Genomic DNA, 21067 nt, shown 5'->3' with positions numbered 1-21067 from the left:
CGCCACGCGGTATTTCCGGCGGCTGCTGATGTCACATCCAGGCGGAAAGGTTCCCCGAGGCAGCGATGGGGACCGGTCGCTGATCATCGTCGGTGCGGCTCGGAGCCCCGACCCGCTCTGTGTGTCTGTACCCGCGTCCGTGCCGCTGTAATATGTTGTAGCAGTCGCTGTCGGCCTGAGCTGCGGCGGTATGTTTGGGTTCAAGGCGAGCTCCTTCACCACCTTAATCGTGGTGGCTTTCGTCGCCTACGTGTTGCACACATGCTGGGTGATGTATGGCATAGTTTACACTAAACCCTGCTCCAGTCCCAAGGCACAGAACTGCATTAAGCCATATCTAGCTGGGAACCCTAGAATACAGGTCAGTGTCTCTCCTTTCCCATCCACATCGATCTTCTTGCCACATTCACCAATCGACCAGAAGCCTTTATTATGAATTGTACGTGTTCCTTCAGTTAGGGTGCAAATGGATTGTGGTTAAAAAAAACAAGTAGTTTTGTTTGCAGCATATGGTTGGAAAATTAGCCATCAAGTTGACTGAAATAGCGAGGGACGGTATCAACTCCCGTTTGGTGTCAACTGTTTTGCCCCGAGGAGCTTGTGCTGACTGCTATACTGTACTTATATTCGCGGTCACTTGTTGCTAAGTTTACTAATCCGTCATTTGTGAGGAAGAAAATCAGGTAGGATCACTTTTCCAATCTAGTAAAATACCTTTTCAACCAACTAGTTAAATTTTTGACTATTTTCCTGCTGCTGGGTGACTTCAAATATTGAAGAAAGTCTGGAGCAGTGATTCGATGTTTGAGGAAGAGGCTTTGACTAAAGTCTGTTTCTTGCACTTGTCTCAGTTGGAGCTGCAGGTGCCACTTGGTGAAAAGAACCAGAGCGTCTACTATGAAAGATTCTACAACTAGTGTGAACTCATGGTACAGTATTTAAAGATCATAACAGCTGCAGCTTTATGATGGGAATCTTGGCCAGTTTTGTCAAAACAGGAGACTTCAAACAAACTTTCCAAACAGCAAGTTTCTTTTTTCGAAGAATCGAGCATTTCAAATCAAATATTTAAAAAAAACATCAGAACTGCAAGATGTAACAATTACAAACAAGAAATGTTTTTTAAGTAGGAGAAATTTGATTGGGCCATAGGAACATGACACAATAATGGAAGCACTGTAGTTGGTTGAGCTAACTTTTCTTTCAATGATGGTCTTTCTGTCTCATCCCCATATTCCTTTTTATTTCAATGTCAAAGCAACATTATCCTCTCTCACCTCAACCCCTAAAAGGCAAACTATCTACCTTGTATATTACATCTGAATTCCAATTGAGCAAAAGCCTTTATTACTCAGTCTTCTCACAGGACATACCCTCATCGTCGGGATCACTCTACTGAATTTATGTTGTACTGCCTCCAGACATATCTTTCTTTAGCTAGAAAGCAAAAATTGCACACAGCATTCTTGAATGGTCTCACTAAAGCCCTGTGTTTGTAGAAAGATTTTATTTTTTAATCCAGTGTCTCTGCAGTAAAGACTATCATACTATTCCTCTGCTGAATTCCATGCTGTGTCTTTGGATCAATCTTATTTTGTGAGGCCATGTTTTCCCCACAGGATGATTTAGTTCTTAATGCCAAGAAAATGTTCTTTTAGTATTTATTTTTCCTTAATAGTGAATGATCTCACACATGCCCGATGTTTTACTATATCTGCTGCTGCCTTGCCCTCTCACGTAATATGTCCAAATTCCTTTATTGTAAGCATTCATTTTTCCCACCTAGCTTTCTTACTGTCAGCAAGTAACACACACAAAGTGCTGGAGGAACTCAGCAGTTGATCCTGCCTGGCCTGCTGAGTTCCTCCAGCATTTTGTGTGTGTTACTTGGATTTCCAGCATCTGCAGATTTTTTCTTGTTTGTTACTGCCAGCAAACTTGATCACAGTTTTTTTTTAAAACGTCCGATGCATTAGTAGATATTATAAGTGGCAGAGCACATAGAGCTGATCTTTGTTCCACCCAGTAATAATAGCCTGTCACTTAAAAAAACTTGATTTATCCCCCTTCTTCTCTTTAACTGGTTCTTGTGATCACTTGGTTTTTGTATGTTACCTTGCCAAATTTCTTTTAAAAATCCAGTTATATACTTTGCTCATTCATTGTAGACAGAGAGATCGTCCTTAAAGAATGCTAGGAGATCAGATGTTTCAGTTTTTCTTCATTCACAATTTAATTTCCCCTGCTGCCTTTAAGTTCATATCTCGAGATTGACAGGCTGCTGGATAGCTAGGCCAAACTTTAATCCAAAACTTGATAGGCAGTACATTTATAACTGACAGTATCCAATATTTAATAATTTGGGGTAGAATTAAAATTGTATGGTTTTGTTATCTGAGGTGATGGCAGGGATTAAAACTGTTTTAATTTTTCTGTCACTGGGAGTTATGTCGTTCTGTGTTTGCACTGTGTATAAAATGTTGCATTGCTTCTAAAACTAATTGAAATTCTGTTAAAATTAAAGTTTTTTTCAGGAGCATACACAACTTTGAAGTCTTTAAGGAATAATAGTACTGTATACTTGTTTTTGTAAGGTTTGCTAATGGTCTTGAAATTGTATTTTAGCTGAGCATTTATACTTCAACAAAAAGCAGTGTTACCGATGGAGCCAATCTAAACCTTATGTTGAATATCGAACACTTTGATGTCAACTCTAAATTTGAGAGGTAACTCCTTGCTTAGTTCTGTTATGCGTTTTAGGATTTTCAGTATATATTTGAAACCTGTAAAGTGCACCTTAATTGCTGTGAGTACTTCAGACGTGGCGTTGGCTGGCAAAACATGTAGAAGGTAGTGCTCCAACTCACTCCCTTGGTCTTTCCTGTAAGTTGCTGCAAATCAGAAAATGAAATTCAGTATTTTTTTTCTAGTTATTTCACAGAACTCTGCTGCATATCTACTGATGTGCTGCTAGGTTATGAGGAGCAGAGCCTATGTAATCAGTACCGAGTGTTTCTTTGTTGTTAACAGCTAGTTACAGCTTATGTCCAGATGTTAACTCTGATCAGTCATTAATTACACACTATGTTCAGGCATGGCTTCTTTTGAATCTCCTTTGCATTTCTCAGTGTATTTTTTGACTCAACTAACAAAACTTGTTTTTTTTTGGAGATCCTAATCCTTTGTGCCCAACAGAATTGGTGCATTTTGTCAAGGAAATCTAATTATTTCTGTTCTTTGACTTTCCCTTCATCCCTCTTCAATGGTAGCTTGACAGTTGTTTAAATTAAGTAGCAAAAGTCCAGTAGATTGGAAAATGAGGGTGATTGAAGCTGTGTAGCATTTGATGGAGTTGGGGACTTAGTTTTTTCAAAGTTCAAAGTAAATTTATTATGAAAGTACATATATGTCACCATAGACAAACCTGAGATTCATTTTCATGCAGCCATACTTAATACATCCGTAATAAAATAATAACTGTAACGGAATCAATGAAGGACTGCACCAACTTGGGTGTTCAACCAGTGGTCAAAAGACAACACCCTGTGCAAATACAAAAAAGACAGAAGTAATAGTTCTTAAATAAGCAATAGATATCGAGAACATGAGGTGAAGAGTCCGTAGGTTGTGAGAACATTCCAGTAATGGGGCAAGTAAAGATGAGTGAACTTACCCCCACTGGTTCAATAGCCTGGTGGTTGAGGGGTACTAACTGTTTCTGAACCTGGTGGTGTGAGTCCTGAGGCCCCCCTACCTTTTTTTCTCTGATGGCAACAGTGAGAAGAGATCATGTCCCGGGTGAGGGTGGTCCCTGGTGATGGAGGCTGCTTTCTTGTGACAGCATTTCATGTAGGTGTGCTCAATGGTGGGGAGAACTTTAGCCGTGATGGACTGGGCCACATCCGCTACTTTTTGTAGGATTTTCCTTGCAAGGGCATTGCTATTTCCATACCAGGCTGCAATGACTCTCCACTACACATCTATAGAAGTTTGTCAAAGTTGTAGATGTTATGCCGAATCTTCGCATACTCCTAAGGGAGTAGAACAGTGGTCCCCAACCACCGGGCCGCGAGGAAACCTTTCCTCGTTCCCTGTCATGCCCACTGTTGAGCCATTATGCATGTGAGGTCATTACCCGCACGTCATCCATGTCAGCGCAGGAAGGATATCAACTCCTCGACCTTGCAAATGACGGTGGGCTGAAAAGTATGTTTGACATAACATCTCTGCCGGCATTCCAGATCAAAGTCAAGGCTAAGTATCCTGAGATAGCCACAAAAGCACTGAAAACGTTGCTTCCATTTCCAACATATCTCTGCAATGAATGCAACGAAAACTAAATTGAGGAATAGGCTAGACATAAGGAACCCCCTTCGAGTATCGCTGTCCCCCATCACCTCTCGATAGGACCGTCTTGTTGCAGGGAAACAAGCCCAGGGCTCCCACTGATTCAGCGATATTGGTATGTTGCAGTGATTTTATATGTTCATACGGGGAAAATATGTGCCATTTGTTTAATATCCAAACGTTACTTAAAATGTTATGATGCTATTGACTTATAAGTGACTTGTATAACCATATAACAATTACAGCACGGAAACAGGCCATCTCTGCCCTTCTAGTCCGTGCTGAACGCTACTCTTACCAAGTCCCACTGACCTGCACTCACCCCATAACCCTCCATTCCTTTCCTGTCCATATACCTATCCAATTTTTCTTTAAATGATAATATCGAACCTGCCTCTACCACTTCTACTGGAAGTTCGTTCAACACTTACTTCAAGCTCCCCTGTCCTCCCCAATAATTGACTTATCACTATATTCATGCGAGGAAAATATGCGCTGTGTGTTTAATATTAAATTCGTTAAATAAACCCTTTTAGAAATGAAATTGAGTGTATTAGCCACTTATCACCTATATTCTGGTCATGATTAACACCCCGCCCCCCCCCGAACAGAATAGCCAAAAACGATTTGTAGGAAAAAATTGGCACGTATACGCATGTGCACACTGGTGCCCGCGCAAGGCTTCATGTTCATTGTAGTCTTTCTCGGGGTAAACAACATATTTGACTGCTACTCTTGGCAACCCTACCCCCCCCCCCCCCCGGGGTTGGCTGGTCCGCAAGAATATTGTCAATAGTAAACCGGTCTGCAGTGCAGAACAGGTTGGGGACCTGGAGCAGAAGCACTGCCATGCTTTCTTTGTAATTACACTTGTTTACTGGGCCCAGGACAGATCCTCTGAAATAACAACATTGAGGAATTTAAGTTTGCTGGATTCCTCCCCCTCTGAACCACCAGTGAGGACTGGCTCGTGGATCTCTGGTTTCCTTCTCCTGAAGTCAATAATCAGCTGCTTGGTCTTGCTGATATTGAGTTGTTCTGGCACCAGTCAGCCAGGTTTTCAATCTCCCTCTTGTACACTGATTCATCACCGCCCTTGATTTGGCCTATGACAATGGTGTTGTCAGCAAACTTAAATATGGTATTGGAGCTGTGTTTAGCCGCCCAGTCATAAGTGTCGAGCGAGTAGAGCATGGGACTAAGCACACTGCCTTGTGGTACACCTGTGCTGATGGAGATCATGGAGGAGATATTGTTGTCAATCCAAACTGACTGGGGTCTGCAAGTAAGGAAATCAAGGATCCAATTGCATAAGGGGGCATTAAGGCCAAGGTCTTAGAGCTTATTGATTACTTTTGAGGGGGTGATGGTATTGAATGCTGAGCTGTAGTCTATAAAGAGCATCCTAATATACGCACCTTTGCTGTGGATCGATTGCTCTGGTGGACAAATTGGAACAGATCCAAGTTGCCACTCACACAGGAGTTGACATGTTTCATTACCGGCCTTTCAAAACACTTCATCACTGTGGATGTACTGCAAGTACTACTGGACGATAGCCGTTGAGGCAGGTTACACGTTCTTCTTATGCACCGCTTTGAAGCAGGTGGCTACCTCAGACTGCCAAAGTGAGAGTTAAAGATCTCAGGAACACTCCAAACAGCCGAACAGCACAGGTGTTTAGTGCTTTTTGTGGATTCACCCCCTTGAACGCTGCTTGTACCTCGGCTTCAGAGACATAAATCATAGATACATCAGGGGATGTGAGAGTTTAGTCCAGAATTGCCACTTTGCCTGTGAGATCTGTTTCCAATTGTTTTAATAAAGTCATGACCACGGTGGTGTATTCATTCAGGTCTACAGATGAGTCCTTGAACGTGGCCCAGTCCACTGACTTGATGCAATCCTGTTGCTGCTCCTCTGCCTCCCTCTTTGTTGTCTTGCTCTCTGGAGCTTTGCTCTTTAGCCTCTGCCTGTATGCAGGTAGGAGAAAGACAGCCAAGTGATCTGATTGAACAAAATGTGGTCTGGGCATGGAACAGTAGGCATTCCTTATCTTGGTATAACAGTGGTCTAGTGTTTTGGGATCTCTGGTGCTACAACTTATATGCTGATGGAAATTGGGCAGGGGATTCTTCAAACAAGCCTGGCTGAAGTCTCCAACTAAGATTTGAAATGTGTCAGGATGAATTGTTTCTTGTTTGGAGACGGCATCATGCATTTTCTCAAGCTCTTGATTTTAGTCAGCCACTGGTGGTATGTAAACTGCAGTCAGGGCTCTGGAGATCTCCCAAGGTAAGTAGAACAGACAATATTTGACCATTAGGTGTTCGAGGTCAGAAAACATGAGCTCGACAAAATGTCAGCATCGGAGCACCGAGAATTTTCGTGAAACACACGTCCTTTTCCAAACCAGTAGTTCGGTAAATCGAGAAGCCTTCCAGCTTGATTGCAGTGTCTGGTGTGCTAGAAGAAAGCTATGTCTTACTCAGACATAGGACACAATAATCTCTCATTTCTCTGTGATAAAGCATCTTGCCCTGAGGTTCTCAATTTTGTTCTCCAGCGACTGCACATTTGCTAACAAGGGGCTGGGTAGAGGGGGGCCTCATCCCTCTATGTTTCAGCCTGGCTTGGAATTGCCCCCCCCCCCCACCCCGCCTCACTTCCAGCCATGGCGACATGGTGATAAACCTTCATTGGCTTTAAGATGCTATACCTGCTTGGTACCCCAGATTCTTCAGAACATGGTGAAATCTGTAGATCATTAAGTTGATTTATAAGTACATTGCTTAAGGGCAAATTACGTGCTGCAGTGAGAGTAATTCAGAAGCGGAATATTTACAATTATCGTACATAGCCTGCAGAACGTCGCCAAGGTTCACTTGGGCCATCATGCATCTTTATTTATGTCTAAAAGTTCTGGGCTAACTGAAACTGTGGTAATCAGAAAACATTTTTCTCTTTGAAAAGTAAATGAAACCCAATCAAAGAACACAGCTGCTTGTATTCTCTTTCAATATTTGTTTTTGCACAAAGAATTATGTCTGTGTGTGACAATGCAAGATTACTTGGTAGTTGCTCACCTTTTTACTTTTAACAATAGCTGTCAATATCATTTGAGTTAATAAGAGGGAATTAATATTCATTCAGATTTAGTTTCATTTTGTAGCAATATCCTGGATTTATTTTGAATTCTCTATTGAAACTCAACCTTGGTTTATTATGGATGTAGTCACTTTATTTGTGTTCTTGAAATATGCTTGGAATATGTGCATGAAAATAGGCATACCTTGGAAGTAGATATGGAAACATGTAAGAGGCATTCGGATAGGTTTATAAAAACATGGCAAATTGAGGGAAGTAGACAACATGCAGGCAGATGTGCAGTTTAAGTTGGTATATGGATGAAAGGGCTTGTTCCTGTACTGTACTTTGTTCTATATGCTGTTTCTTTGAATTGTTCAACTTAACTTCTGTTATATATCTTTTTACAAGGGATGTCAATGTTTCACTACCAAAGAAAACCCGTAGCAATGGGACACTGTACACTCATTTGTTTCTGCACCACGTTGGGATGCCACCTTGGCACGACAGCAAGCATGTGTATGCCGTTGGACGCCTGACAACATATATGATTCCTAAGCCTGAGGAAATCAACTTAATTACTGGAGAGACCAATAGCCAAGTATGTGTTGCTTTAAATATGATAGAAAGGAATTAGTATGATTATGTTTTATAAAGATAAATTCAAGTTGACAACTATTGATTGGTCTGAAATAGCAAACTGACCGAAAGCTACTGAAGTTTATGAATTTGGAACTGGTGCATATTGAGAAAGAAATGTGATTTTTGTTTTATAATTAATAGGCTGAGAAGCTGAAATAGTTAAAGATGCAGGATCATTCATTACAAGTAATTGTAATCCCTTGTTTCCAATTATTGTTGATGGTAACATCCCTGTCATTGGCAGTAAGTGCAATTCCTGACTTCATAGTGGCCCGAATCATTCTGCAGCATAATAGATAAGGCTCAGATGCACAATGTAGCATTAAGTGTAGTCTGTGGAATAAAATTTTCAAAACAGGCTGTACCGTATCACATGCTTAGCCTTATTATTCCAAGAATATGTTCTCCCCCTAGAATGTATATTTCTTAACTGCTGATGTGAATGGTTTTGCATTGTTCTAATTTCTAAGGTCTTAACATCTCATAGTGCTGAAAAATAATCAAAGCAATGCAGTATCTTCTGTTATATAAAAAAAAGTCTGTTTTTAGTTTTTGCAGTTATTATCCTGAGTGCCCAGAAGATTCATTACTTCTGCTCAGTACAATGGGCAGCACATTACAAAATGCTGGAGAAACTCAGCAGGTCAGGCGGCATCTATAGAGGGAAGTGAACTGTTCAGGTTTCAGGTTAGGACCTTTCATCAGGGCTCCCTTTTCCCTTCAGCATTTTGTGTATGTGCTCAAAATTCTCAGCATCTGCAAAATTTCTTGTGTCTGAGTATAAAAGGGATGGATAGAGCATTTTCCTGGCAGATTGAGGGTGAAATAGAAATTTTTGCTTTCTTCAAACCAAGCAAGACTTATCCTGTTTTGCTTCCACTAGAAACGCCAATTTAATTCCTTGCTCCCATTAAGTTTTTTTTTGAATGCCTGCTCAAATTCAATATAGATGTGTCTTATTCAACCTCAGCTAAAGCTTTAATTCTCAGATTCTGTCCATCACTAGTACTGCCCTCTTGGATTGAAAGTATCCCATCCTGAGTCTACACCAGCTGTCAATTTCAAAACTTTTTTTTGTTGAAACTTCTCTAGTTTTCCAGTTCTCCAATTTTGGTTTCACAATTTTTCTTTATAAGTAAGTAATAATGTTTCCAGAACACTTCTGCTACCTTCATTGTTTTACTAAACATTAGCAAACATTTTATATCAATTTAAGTTTAACATTGTTATTCTTGCCATTAAATTTCTCTGCGTCGATCGTTAGCTTTAATCTTCTACTGCCCTTCCCCCATCTGTTCTCACGTACCTTACAAGATCCCGCCCACTTTTCCATTCTCAACTTCTGTCTGCCTTTTGAGTCTTGATATTAATGGGTATCGTGCACTCAGTCTAACACTTGGTTTATCAAGCCACATGATATGTTTCTAAAAACGTCTTGATTTTGCTGTACTTTTGGTCATGATGGGGAGCTTTGTTATGTTACAGTAGATACATGCTACAATAAGCAATCTTGGTTTAAATGCTGGAAGTATTCAGGTTGATGAACTTCTGTGGAGAATCCTATTTCTCTTCGCACTCTTGCTGCTTGACCTTGGTAGTTTTAGCATTTTAAAAAAAAATTTGCATTTCAGCATCTGCAGCAATCTCCTTTTGGTTCAGTGGGTGACTATTTGTCTCTATTCCAATGTTTGTGTGAGGAGTGATTGAATTTTGGGCTTAAACATTATTTTTGAAATAATGAAATGATATTTCCTGATATGTGTTTAAGTGTCCATTAAAAATCCACAATTATATAAATCTGCAAGTCTGGCATAAGAACTCTTGGGATGTTGCTATAGTTATCAGTTTGTGTGAACAAGAAATACCAGCTATATTTTGGTTGTCCTAAAAAAGAGCTATAATAAGGGGGAGTGAAAAGTAGTCTTATGTTCTTTTGCACACATAATAAAGTATAATAGTTCTGTAGTAGTTCATCCTTGTTACCCCTAATAAGTTACAGAATTATTATAGTTATTGATATTGTGCACTGAGTCTGATAATAATGTTCATTGTAACTAATGTTAAGGGTTTCAACTTCATAGAATTTTTTGTAGTCTGCAGTAGGTTACTGCTGAGGTGTTGAATGAGCAAGACCAACAATATTTTGTAGAATCAGTTCTGACCTTTTCTTCATTGAATCAGGAAACAGTGACTCCTGCTGACGCTAAAGTTCCAGACCGACCTGTTGCACACTGGAGATCAAGACTCACCATCAATATCATGGCTGACAACTTTACTTTTGATGGCTCAGCTCTTCCTCCTGATGTACACAGATATTTAAAGCTGTAAGTGTAGACTTGAAAAATATACATCTTGCTGTCAAAAGCTAAGTCTTGCTAAGTGCATTTATACATGCCCATTTAGTTAGTGAAATAAAATTTGACGAACTTGAAGTTATTACATGTTGTAAACTTGATTTGTTTTCAAGTTTTTGTTTTAAAATAGCAGCTTTTTAATATAAAGGGGAATGAGGCTGAATATTAAAAAAAGCACAATCAAGAAATGAAAAAAAATCATTTGACAAAAATGCAGTATAAAATGCAATCAAAGATATAAAGGAATAAAATCAACCAGGCATTTTAATGGTAAAACAATTGTCGGATTGTAACAGGTGGGTGACAGATCAGGAGAACACAGTGAAAAAGATCACTTATTAGAAGTAGAAGGCATGGCTGAGATGCTAAATAAATCATCAGCAGTAGTTTCCGCCAAGGATAATAACATTACCAAAGCTCTCGCTATCTTGAAGGTAACTAGATGGATGAAACAAAAGTAGATGTATTGCAGATGCTGGCATTTAGCATGGTAGATATTGCCAGGAGTTCATTCTGGATTATGAAGGAAAATGAAGATAGAAATTGTTGAGTTGCAGGTCACGATTTTCCAGTGCTCTGCAGCTTTATCAATATTTTTTAAATTAACAAGTCATCTGTTATGGAGCTTTCCAGCTGCTCCTGGCTATGAATATTGGTAGCTTCTCCCACTAAGAACACATTTCATGCCATGTTGTTCTACCACATGGTTCTGCTTCTCAGCTGAGGAAGGTTGGCAGGTGGTAAATCTTTGCCTGACCTAATGCCCTGAGTTATCGTGTAGACAGTACTCAATGCTGAGGACTTCAGGGCCTTTTCTCCTTGTCTCTAAATTGATAAGTCATTGCCATGTGAGTGTTCTGCTGGTTTGACAGTATACTACCAATAACAGTGATTCAGAAGTTACATGTTAACAGAAGGGTAAGATTTCTTTATGTATTGGTATGTTTTGTGCATAAGTTCTTTCAGTTTTGGGGCTGTCCCTAGATGCCAGTTTGCAATTTAGACCGTGCTGGACAACTTGAAGGCAGATTAAATATAATGCATAAAATTGGAGGTGGTGCATTATGGAGGGAAGAATTAGGAGCGACAACGTGCTGAATAGTACAGTTTTAAAATTGGTTAAGATCTATATCATCAATGTGCTACTTCTAAATGCTTCATTTGTGATTGGTATTTCAGCATGCAACATGGAAAGACTCTGCAGTACCTTCCTATACTGTTTGTTGATGAGCTGAGTAACCGAGTGAGAGATTTGAAAGTGAGTTGCTTTTTTTTTATTGTCAGCGAGAAGACTCAAGTTATGGCACTTTATATCTAAACTTGACTTCATACTCATTTACAGTTTTGACAATATTCTAAAAGCTTCATGCAGTTTGTCTTCCTGTGCCCCGTTCTTCCATTCTCCACAACGTTTGCTGAAAGTAGACAATTGTTTGTACACTGCTCCCTAACTGTCTACTGAGATAGAAACATAGAAAACCTACAGCACAATACAGGCCCTTCTGTGCTGAACATGTACTTATTTTAGAAATTTACCTAGGGTTACCCATAGCCCTCTATTTTTCTCGGCTCCATGTACCTACCCAGGAGTCTCTTAAAAGACCCTATCGTATCCGCCTCCACCACCCATTCCCACTCACCACTCTCTGCATTTTAGAAAAACTATTCCTGACATCTCGTCTGTACCTACTTCCAAGCACCTTAAAACTGTGCCCTCTCGTGTTAGCCATTTCAGCCCTGGGAAAACGCCTCTGACTATCCACACAAATCAATGCCTCTCATCATCTTATACACCTCTATCAGGTCACCTCTCATCCTCCGCTGCTCCAAGGAGAAAAAGTCGAGTTCACTCAACATATTTTCATAAGGCATGCTTGCCAATCCAGGTAAGTCTCCTCTGCGCCCTTTCTATAGTTTCCGCATCCTTCCTGTAGTGAGCTGACCAGAACTGAGCACAGTACTCCAAGTGGGGTCTGATCAGGGTCCTATATAGTTGTAGCATTACCTCTGGGCTCTTAAACTCAGTCCCACGGTTGATGAAGGCCAATGCAGCATATGCCCTCTCAACCACAGAGTCAACCTGCGCAGCTGCTTTGAGTGTCCTATGGACTCAGACCCCGGGATCCTTCTGATCCTCCACACTGCCAAGAGTCTTGCCATTAGTACTATATTCTGCCATTATATTTGACCTATGAATGAGATATGCCCGAGAATTCCTCATGCTTTTTACCAAGCACTAGCTTTCACATTGATGTATACAAATTATGTAATTTTGAAGTTAAATCATAAACATAAATTCTGTTTGCAAATTTGTGATGCAAACACTTGTCCTATATACTACTCAAAATAGTGTATTTCCAAGAGTTAACCCATTTTTGTTTGCATAATTGTAAATGAGTCACTCTTTGTATACATGACAAACCACAGGGTACGGAAGTTATAATCACCTAAATAGTGCCGTGGTCTAGAACCCCATAAATTATAACCAATAATAATTGGTAATGAAGAGGGGGAAATGGTGATGGGATTCATCTGGATTCTGCTGAATTTTGTACAATTGCATTGTGTGATTTATTTATTTTTATTTTTTTCTGAATTTTAAATTTTTGTAGGGAGATGGAAGTGAGGGGCTAAAGGTTGTTGTTGGGGTGAAGGGATGGAGGTGAACAGCTAAAGGAGAGAGAGATGTGGAGCTTAGGGATAGAGTCCAAGAGTGAAGGTGAGGTGCTGGAGAGGAGGGGGGATGTGGAGTTAAGGGGTAGGGTCTGGGGATGGAGGTGAGGGGCTGGAGGGGGAGAAGGGTGTGGAGGTTAAGGTTGGGGTGAGGGGCTAGAAGAGAAAGGGATGTGGAAGTGAGGTGTAGGGTCTGCAGATGGGGGTGAGAAGGGTGTAGAGGTTAGGGTTATGCATAGGGTTAGGATGTAATTATGTGGGCAGTGGGAAAACTTTCCCTCTTGTGTTCATTGATCTCATTACTGGAGATTCAGTGTCTCTAGACCCTGCCACTTTGGAATGGCACATGTTTTCATTCACCTAGTTCCACACTACTTGCCTTTCTTCGAATCCATCTCTCTCACGAGCAGGAGAGGGTGTGTAAGGTATTGTCCTATGCTTATGTGTGCAAGGTGGGGTTTGGGGTTCAATTACACCAGAGGCTTAGAAATGTGAATGTGTGGGATTGGAGTGGCTTGTGAGTATGTGGGGTGGCGCCTCTGGTCAGAGCGTTCTTGGATGCTCATTGTTAGTGTGGGCTTTTCCTCTGGCTGATGGCAGTGCTTTCCATCGCGATGTCATTAGGGTTAAGGAACGGGCAGCAAATTTTAATGCAAAATTACAGGTCTCTTGATAAGTTCAACATCTTTGCAATAATGTTGAATATTCTTTCTAAAATCTAATATTTAGAAACTTTTTCCTTGCAGATAATAAATGCCACGACTGTTACACTGCCACTTACAATCAGTTATGATGCTATATCACTGGGGAAGCTCCGGTTTTGGACACACATGCAAGAGGCCGTCTATTCACTGCAACAGTTTGGTATGCTTGTGCACTTGAAAATTATCCCCTCATATTTCCATCATAGTCCCTCATGCCATTTCATTGAGGAATGCAGGTCCTTCAGAATGAAACTCTTCCATTTTGGTTGGTTGTGTAAATATTCAGTAATTTTGCCTGAGTATTTCACAGAGTAGAACTTGAAGTGTAGTCTTAAAGTACATTATTGCAAAAGTCTCAGAAGAATATCCTGTACTGTATCGGGCTTACATTTCCACATCACACTGCAAAACTGTTTTATTCTGTCAGTCCTACCAATTGGAAGCTGGGAAGTGAACGAATTTCTCTACTTGTAGAGGTTTCCTCTTGACTAAAGGGGGTTTAATGCTGTACTTAATCAAATATGAATGACATCAAAATGTAAATATGGAATAAAATGCTGGAAACATTCAGTAAGTCAGACAGCATTGCTGGAAAGAGAAACAGATGATGTTTCTAGATTATTTAATATGAATATAGAGAATTGAAGATGGCAGATTCACCTCTGGTTTTGTTTTTCTGAAATAACAGAATTATTATTTACTACTTCTTCCTGCTAGGAGCACTTCTTTCTCTAATACATAAATCCCAGTGCACAGCTATGCAAAAGAGACCCAGCTGTTGTATTTTTTTATTTGCGTTGTATGGGTGCTAATTACTTTGAATTTTGTATTAGTTGCAAGTATTGTTTTTACTCCTTAGTGTCAGAAGTGTCATTATAGGAATTAATATCACCCAAAGTTAAGTGTTTAGCATTTCAAATTCTGTCATGTTTTCTACTTTTGTGCATTTTAGGTTTCACTGAAAAAGACGTTGATGAAGTAAAAGGCATCTTTGTAGATACTAATCTCTACTTTCTGGCTTTAACATTCTTTGTTGCGGCATTCCACGTAAGTTTTAAATAAAATACAAACTTTATTCTGTTGGTACCATTTTGTATATAGTTTTGTAAGTATGTAATTTTTCCAGAGAGGTGCAGAAGGGATTCATCATAACCTTGCCTGGATTTCTTAAGACATTGCTGAAACTGTGTGTGACCAGGAATTTCTCTTTAAATTATGGTATCCAAAAACAGTTGTAAAAGATTTTGCAACACTGTACTGAATATGCTTCTCTGATTAGAATTCTGTGACCAACACCAGGATCACAGGTTTGGTACTGGAGCCCTTGTTGTTTGTGATATTTATTTACTATCTTGGATACAAGAGATATGGCTAGTATGTTTGCAGATGTTTGTACTTGCTGGTAATATGAGTATCAAGAAGGTTGCCGAAGATTACAGAATATAGATCAGAAGTAAAACTGAGTGGCGAACAGGCAGATTAATCCTGACAAATGCGAGGTGGCACACTTTGGGAAGTCAATTAGGGCAGGACATATTCAGTCATTGGTAGTGTGCTAATGGAGGACCTTGGCATTCATATCCAAATGATCCCTCAAAGTAGCAACAAGTGTAGAAGAGATGGCAGTCCTGACGAAGGGTCTGGACCCGAAACGTCGACTGTACCTCTTCCTAGAGATGCTGCCTGGCCTGCTGCGTTCACCTGCAACTTTGATGTGTGTTGCTAGTCTTTATTGATCAGTGCATAGAATATAAAAGGTGAGACTTTGCTAAATCTTATTACACCACACTTGAAGAATTGTGTGCCGTTCTGGTCTCCGTGCTGTAGAAAATAAGACCATACATTTAGAAGCAGAATTAAGGCCATTTGGCCCATGCTCTGCCATTCTGTCATGGCTGATTCATTGTCCCTCTCAATCCAATTCTCCTGCTTTATCCCTGTAACTTTTGATACACTGACTAATGAAGAACTTACCTTCCTCTGTTTTAAGTATACTCAATGACTGCCTCCACAGCCATCTGTGGCAATGAATTCTACAGATTTACTTTTCCCTGGCTAAAGAAATTTCTTCTCACCTCTGTTCTAAATGGATGTCCCTCTAATGAGGCTGTCCCCTCTGGTCCTAGATTCATCCTCTATAGGAAACATCCTCCCCACATCCACTCTATTCAGACCTTTCAATATTCGATAGGGATCCTCCTCATTCATCTAAACTCTAGTGAGTACAGGCCAGAAACATCAAACACTACATTAACTCTTTCATTCTCAGAATCATTCTTGTGAACCTCCTCTGGACCCTCTCCAATGCCAGCACATCTTTCTTAGGTAAGGGTCACAAAACTGCTCACAAAACTCCAAGTGCAGTCTGACAAATGCCTCATAGAGCCTCAGCCTTACATCCTTGCTCTTGTATTCTAGTCCTCTCAAAATGAATGCTAACATTACATTTGCCTTCCTTACCACTGATTCAACCTGCAAGTTAACCTTTAGGGAGCCCTGCACAAGGACTCCCATGTCCCTTTGAACTTCTGATTTTTGAAACTTCCTCCCTTTATTTTCCATGCCTTTATTCCTTCCACCTCTTCTGTGTCCATTCTCCCAATCTGTCCAAGTCCAGCTGACTTCTTGCTTCCTCAACACTACCTGCCCCTCCACCTGTCTTTATACTGTCTGCAAGCTTGGCCACAAAGTCATCAATTCCTTCAACCATATCATTTATATATGATGTGGAAAGAAGCGGTCCCAACACTGAACCCTGTAGAACACCACTAGTCACCAGCAGCCAGTCAGAAAAGGCCACCTTTATTCCTACTCCTTGCCTCCTGCTAGTCAGACAATCTACCATTCATGCTAGGATCTTTCCTTTAATATTATGGGCTCTTATCTTGTTAATCAGCCTCTTGTGCGGCATGTTGTCAAAGCCCTTCTGAACATACAAATAAATAATATACTCTGACTCTCCTTTGTCTATCCTGCCTGTTATTTCCTCAAAGAACTCCAACAGATTTGTCAGGCAAGATTTTCCCTTAAGGAAACCATGCTGACTTTGACCTATTTTACCGTGTGCCTCAAAATACCCCGAAATCTCATCCTTAGTAATAGACTCCAACATCTTCTCAAATCACTGAAGTCAGACTAACTAGCCTATAATTTCCTTTCTTCTGCCTCCCTTCCTTCTTAAGATGTGGAATGACATTTGCAATTTTCCAGTTCTCCAGACTATTCCAGAGTCAAGTCATTTTTGAAAGATCATTACTAGTACCTCCACAATCTCTTCAGCTACCTCTTTTAGAATGGGGTGTAGGCCATCTGGTCCAGATGTCTTATCTACCTTTAGATCTTTCAGCTGGATAAGCACCTTATTAATAGCAACAACATTCACTTCTGCCCCTTGACACTCAAATTTCAGGCATTCTGCTTGTCTCCTACTGTAAAGGCTGATGCAGAATATTTATTAAGTTATTTATTACTACCTCTCCATTGTCATTTTCCAATGGTCTGATATCCACTCTGTCCTCTCTTTCACTCTTTAGATATCTGAAAAAAGCTCCTTTTATCCTTTTTTTTTTATACCATTGGCTAGCTTCATATTTAATCTTTTCTCTCCCTTTGGTCTTTTTAGTTGCCTTCTGTTGGTTTTTAAAAGCTTCCCAATCCTCTACCTTCCCAATAATTCTTGCCTTATTATATGCCCCCTCTTTTCATTTTATATTGTCTTTGACTTCCCTTGTCAGCCATGGTTGCCTCATCCTCCCTTTAGAATACTACATCATCTTTGGGATGTATCCATCCTACACCTGCCGAATTGCCTCCAGAAACTCCAGCCATTGCTGTTCTGCTGTCATCCCTGCTACTGTTCTCTTCCAATCAGTTTTGGCCAGCTCCTTTCTCATGCCTCTGTAATTCCCTTTACTCCACTGTACTACTGATACATCTGACTTTGTTCTTCCTGTCAAACTGCAGGGTGAATTCTATCATATTATGATCACTGCCTCCTAAAGATTCCTTTACCTTAAGCTCCCTAATCAAATCTGGTTTGATTTGATTTGAAAATAAGTGATTGCACGGAAAAGTGAAGTGGAGATTCACCAAGATGTGGCGTGGATTGCACGACTTAATTTATGGGGAGAGATTAAATAGGGTGTGTTTGTTTTCAATGGAGTGAGGAGAACAAGAGGTGAACTGATAGAAATATGTAAGATTATTAGAGGCATTGAAAGTGTAGATAGCCCAAATCTTTTTTCCCATGGTGGGTGTATCAAGAACAAGAGGGCATAGGTTTAAAGTGAGAGGAAGAAATTTTAAAAGGGATTTGAGGGGAAAGTTTTTTTTCATATATAGATAGTGATTGATATCTGAAACTGGCTGCCTGAGGTGGCAGTAGAGTCAAATGCAGACACTACGCTGAACACATATTTAGACAGGCACTTGTAGCTATGGCACAGAATGACATGAAATTAGTGCATGTGTGGATGGGTAAATGGGTTGACATGGTCATGGTCTGCCAAAAGACCCATTTCTATGCTGTACAATTCTGTCTCAATTATTGTATGGTTACATTAATTAAAATATTATTATTTTACAGCTTCTTTTTGATTTCTTGGCTTTTAAAAATGACATTACCTTTTGGAGGCGGAAGAAAAACATGGTTGGCATGTCAACAAAAGCAGGTAGGTGTTAAATGCACCTCACTGAACAATAGTACATGTTACACAAATAATGTACCGATATCACTGAAATGTTGCAACCTCAGCAAAGACTCTCAGCTCTTTTCCAAAGTACCCAGTTTTATTTAAAGCCAAACTTTCTTTTATACCTCTCACCCACAGGGTCTATAATGTTGTAACAGAATGCATCTTGCATGCAGCCCAAGATGGTCAGAGGTTCAGAGCAAGTTAGCAAGCCTGAGATTAAAGGGAAAAAATGTCTAATTGCTCCAGTACGTAGTTATCAGCATGGGCTTGTATGTATTGGACTTGCCACCTATGCATGCATGCTGATAAATATAATGCCTTCAGAAGACAAACATTGCAGAAAAATTATTTTCACCATCAAAACCTTTGCCTTGGTCTTCTTAATATCTTGTAACATTTGTTCAAAAGATGTGAGCTGTGCAGGCTGAGCCACCATTTAATTGCCAATCCCTAGTTGTACTTCAGAAGGTGGTGAACCTTGACGAACTACAGCAGTCAATGACACGTGGGTATTGTGAGGGAGTTCCGGCATTTTGACCCAGAGTTACTAAAACAGCATTGATATTTCCAAGTCAGTTTGGTATGTGGTTGGGGTGATGATGTTCTCATGTTTTTGCTTCCCTTACCCTTCTTGCATCTTAAATTTAGTTGTGCAACAGTGACCTGTTGATACTGGCAAAGAATTCAATTTGAAGCCAAAATGTAGAATAGTAAGTACTGTAGATTTAGTAATTTTTTTTTTCCTGTTTTACAGTCCTTTGGCGGTGCTTTAGTACGATTGTGGTATTTCTTTTCCTTTTGGATGAACAGACCAGTTTATTAGTACTCATTCCGGCTGGCATTGGTGCAGTTATAGAGGTAATGTAAAAATATACCATTACGTGCAAGATTCATATCAACCTTAAAAGGACTTAAGATATTTAAATTTGTTTTTCATTGATACTTTTCTCTTTGTCTTTGGTTTGCATGTAAATGTAAATTAACCTGTTTGCATGCACACGTTCATCACAGGTCTGGAAAGTTAAGAAAGCCTTTAAGATGACCATGAAGTGGCATGGATTAAAGCCAGTATTTCAGGTGAAGTATGACGAAAACAACCTGGAACGTATATTTAACTAAGCAGTGGAAAATTCTTTAATTATAGTCATTAGTATTGTAGAAGCATACCAGAGAAATATGATCCAAGCAGGGTAGGGATGAGAGTTAAGAAGGGGAATGGTGGTACTTGGTCAAAAGAATTTTAAATTCTAATCTAATTTAACTGATTCTCCATGGAAAACTCTGAATTAGCTGTACTGTATACTAGTAATCTCCACTGTCTTTTCTCTTGAGCCTCGGGCACCATTGTTTAGCTCTCATTGCACACCATCCAATATGAATTTGGTCTCATGGATTCATTCCCTTTAATGTGTTTTCAGATGCCTCAATAAATATAATTTTATATGATAAAAGTGGTTTAATGGTTTTTTTTTTTGCAGTTTGGAACATTTGATGAATCTGAAAAAAAGACGGAAGAATATGATACTCAGGTATTTGACTTGTTTTATGTGCTGTTTTTCCCATTCTTCACATGATTGTTCAAGGAAAGAAACATGTACATAACCCCTTATCTGTGATGCTTGGGGCTGGAAGTGTTTTGAATTTTGGGTATATCTAATGAGATAACTTAGGATCGCCATCATTTCTGACTGTAAATCAATGTGCTACCAGTAGCAGTCTTTGTCTTACATTTGCTCATCACACATGTATTTAACTGTAAAAGTGATTACATACCATTAATAAAATGAAAATACAATGTGTGCAAGGTAACAAAAACAGCACAGCAGCACTGGGAGAGTACTTGAATTAGCTGTTGAACAACAACAAACTACGTCAGGCTTTCACTCTCCACCTATGATGCTGTGTTTTGTTTAAAAAAGTTATAGTACACTGTGTTTGTATTTTACTTTCAGATTTTATGTAAGGTATAAAAACGATCAGCATCGTAAACTTGTTCTGGTGTTAGAATTTCATCAGTAATAAACTCAGCAAAGAATTTCTCTGCTGCTTCATGATCAACAGACACTTTATCTTTAAAAGTTTTTAAATCTTTAAAAATTTAATGCCTTGCATTTTCTTAACTTTCTCAACCAGCCTGCTGAATATTCACAGCTACCTTCAATTTTCAGTTTGTCATGTTAGATCTTTGCATATTTCACGATCAGCAACCGTTAAAGCGGCATATGTTCACGCGGCTGACAAATCCATTCTTTCAATACACAAGATCTTCATTTCTCGCTTTATGTAGTGTTTTTCTATTTTTTTATTAAGTTCTCTTCATTATATATGTGAGGTCACTTCTCAGAACTGTCTGTGGTGAGCACAGACTTGCACGTTGCTTGGGAATCTTCCCAGCACCTTGTGGAGTTTTCCATTTTGTGACGTCATGTTAGTGCTCAAAAAATTTCGGATCTTGGAATTTCAGATAAGGGTTACTTAACCTGTATTAACCATTGAACTTGGGCCCCACGGGCTATTTGGTCACATTTAAGATGCAATACTAGCATGAGATTTCAATTCATTGAAA

General features: G+C 39.7%; 1 protein-coding gene across 2 annotated transcripts in view; it reads left to right on the top strand.

Annotated features, from left to right (window-relative positions):
- The window catches only part of clptm1l (CLPTM1 like), a 31122-nt gene that overhangs the window by 2756 nt on the left and 7299 nt on the right, over positions 1-21067 (top strand). Inside the window, exons 1-11 of one of the 2 annotated variants that reach the window (XM_072283382.1) lie at positions 53-361; positions 2626-2726; positions 7846-8035; positions 10258-10400; positions 11610-11688; positions 13850-13967; positions 14760-14854; positions 18393-18477; positions 19256-19359; positions 19513-19578; positions 19980-20030. In XM_072283382.1, the coding sequence (XP_072139483.1) occupies positions 191-361; positions 2626-2726; positions 7846-8035; positions 10258-10400; positions 11610-11688; positions 13850-13967; positions 14760-14854; positions 18393-18477; positions 19256-19359; positions 19513-19578; positions 19980-20030 (1203 nt within the window). In that variant the 5' untranslated portion in view covers positions 53-190. Of the gene's footprint in view, positions 1-52; positions 362-2625; positions 2727-7845; positions 8036-10257; positions 10401-11609; positions 11689-13849; positions 13968-14759; positions 14855-18392; positions 18478-19255; positions 19360-19512; positions 19579-19979; positions 20031-21067 lie in introns of those variants that run through there. The other variant, XM_072283383.1, reaches the window with a different exon arrangement.

The sequence above is a fragment of the Mobula birostris genome, chromosome 19 (assembly GCF_030028105.1).
Source record: "Mobula birostris isolate sMobBir1 chromosome 19, sMobBir1.hap1, whole genome shotgun sequence".
Lineage (NCBI taxonomy): Eukaryota > Metazoa > Chordata > Chondrichthyes > Myliobatiformes > Myliobatidae > Mobula > Mobula birostris.
Note: the sequence above shows the minus strand (reverse complement) of the source record. Positions and strands in the feature narration are given on the sequence as shown.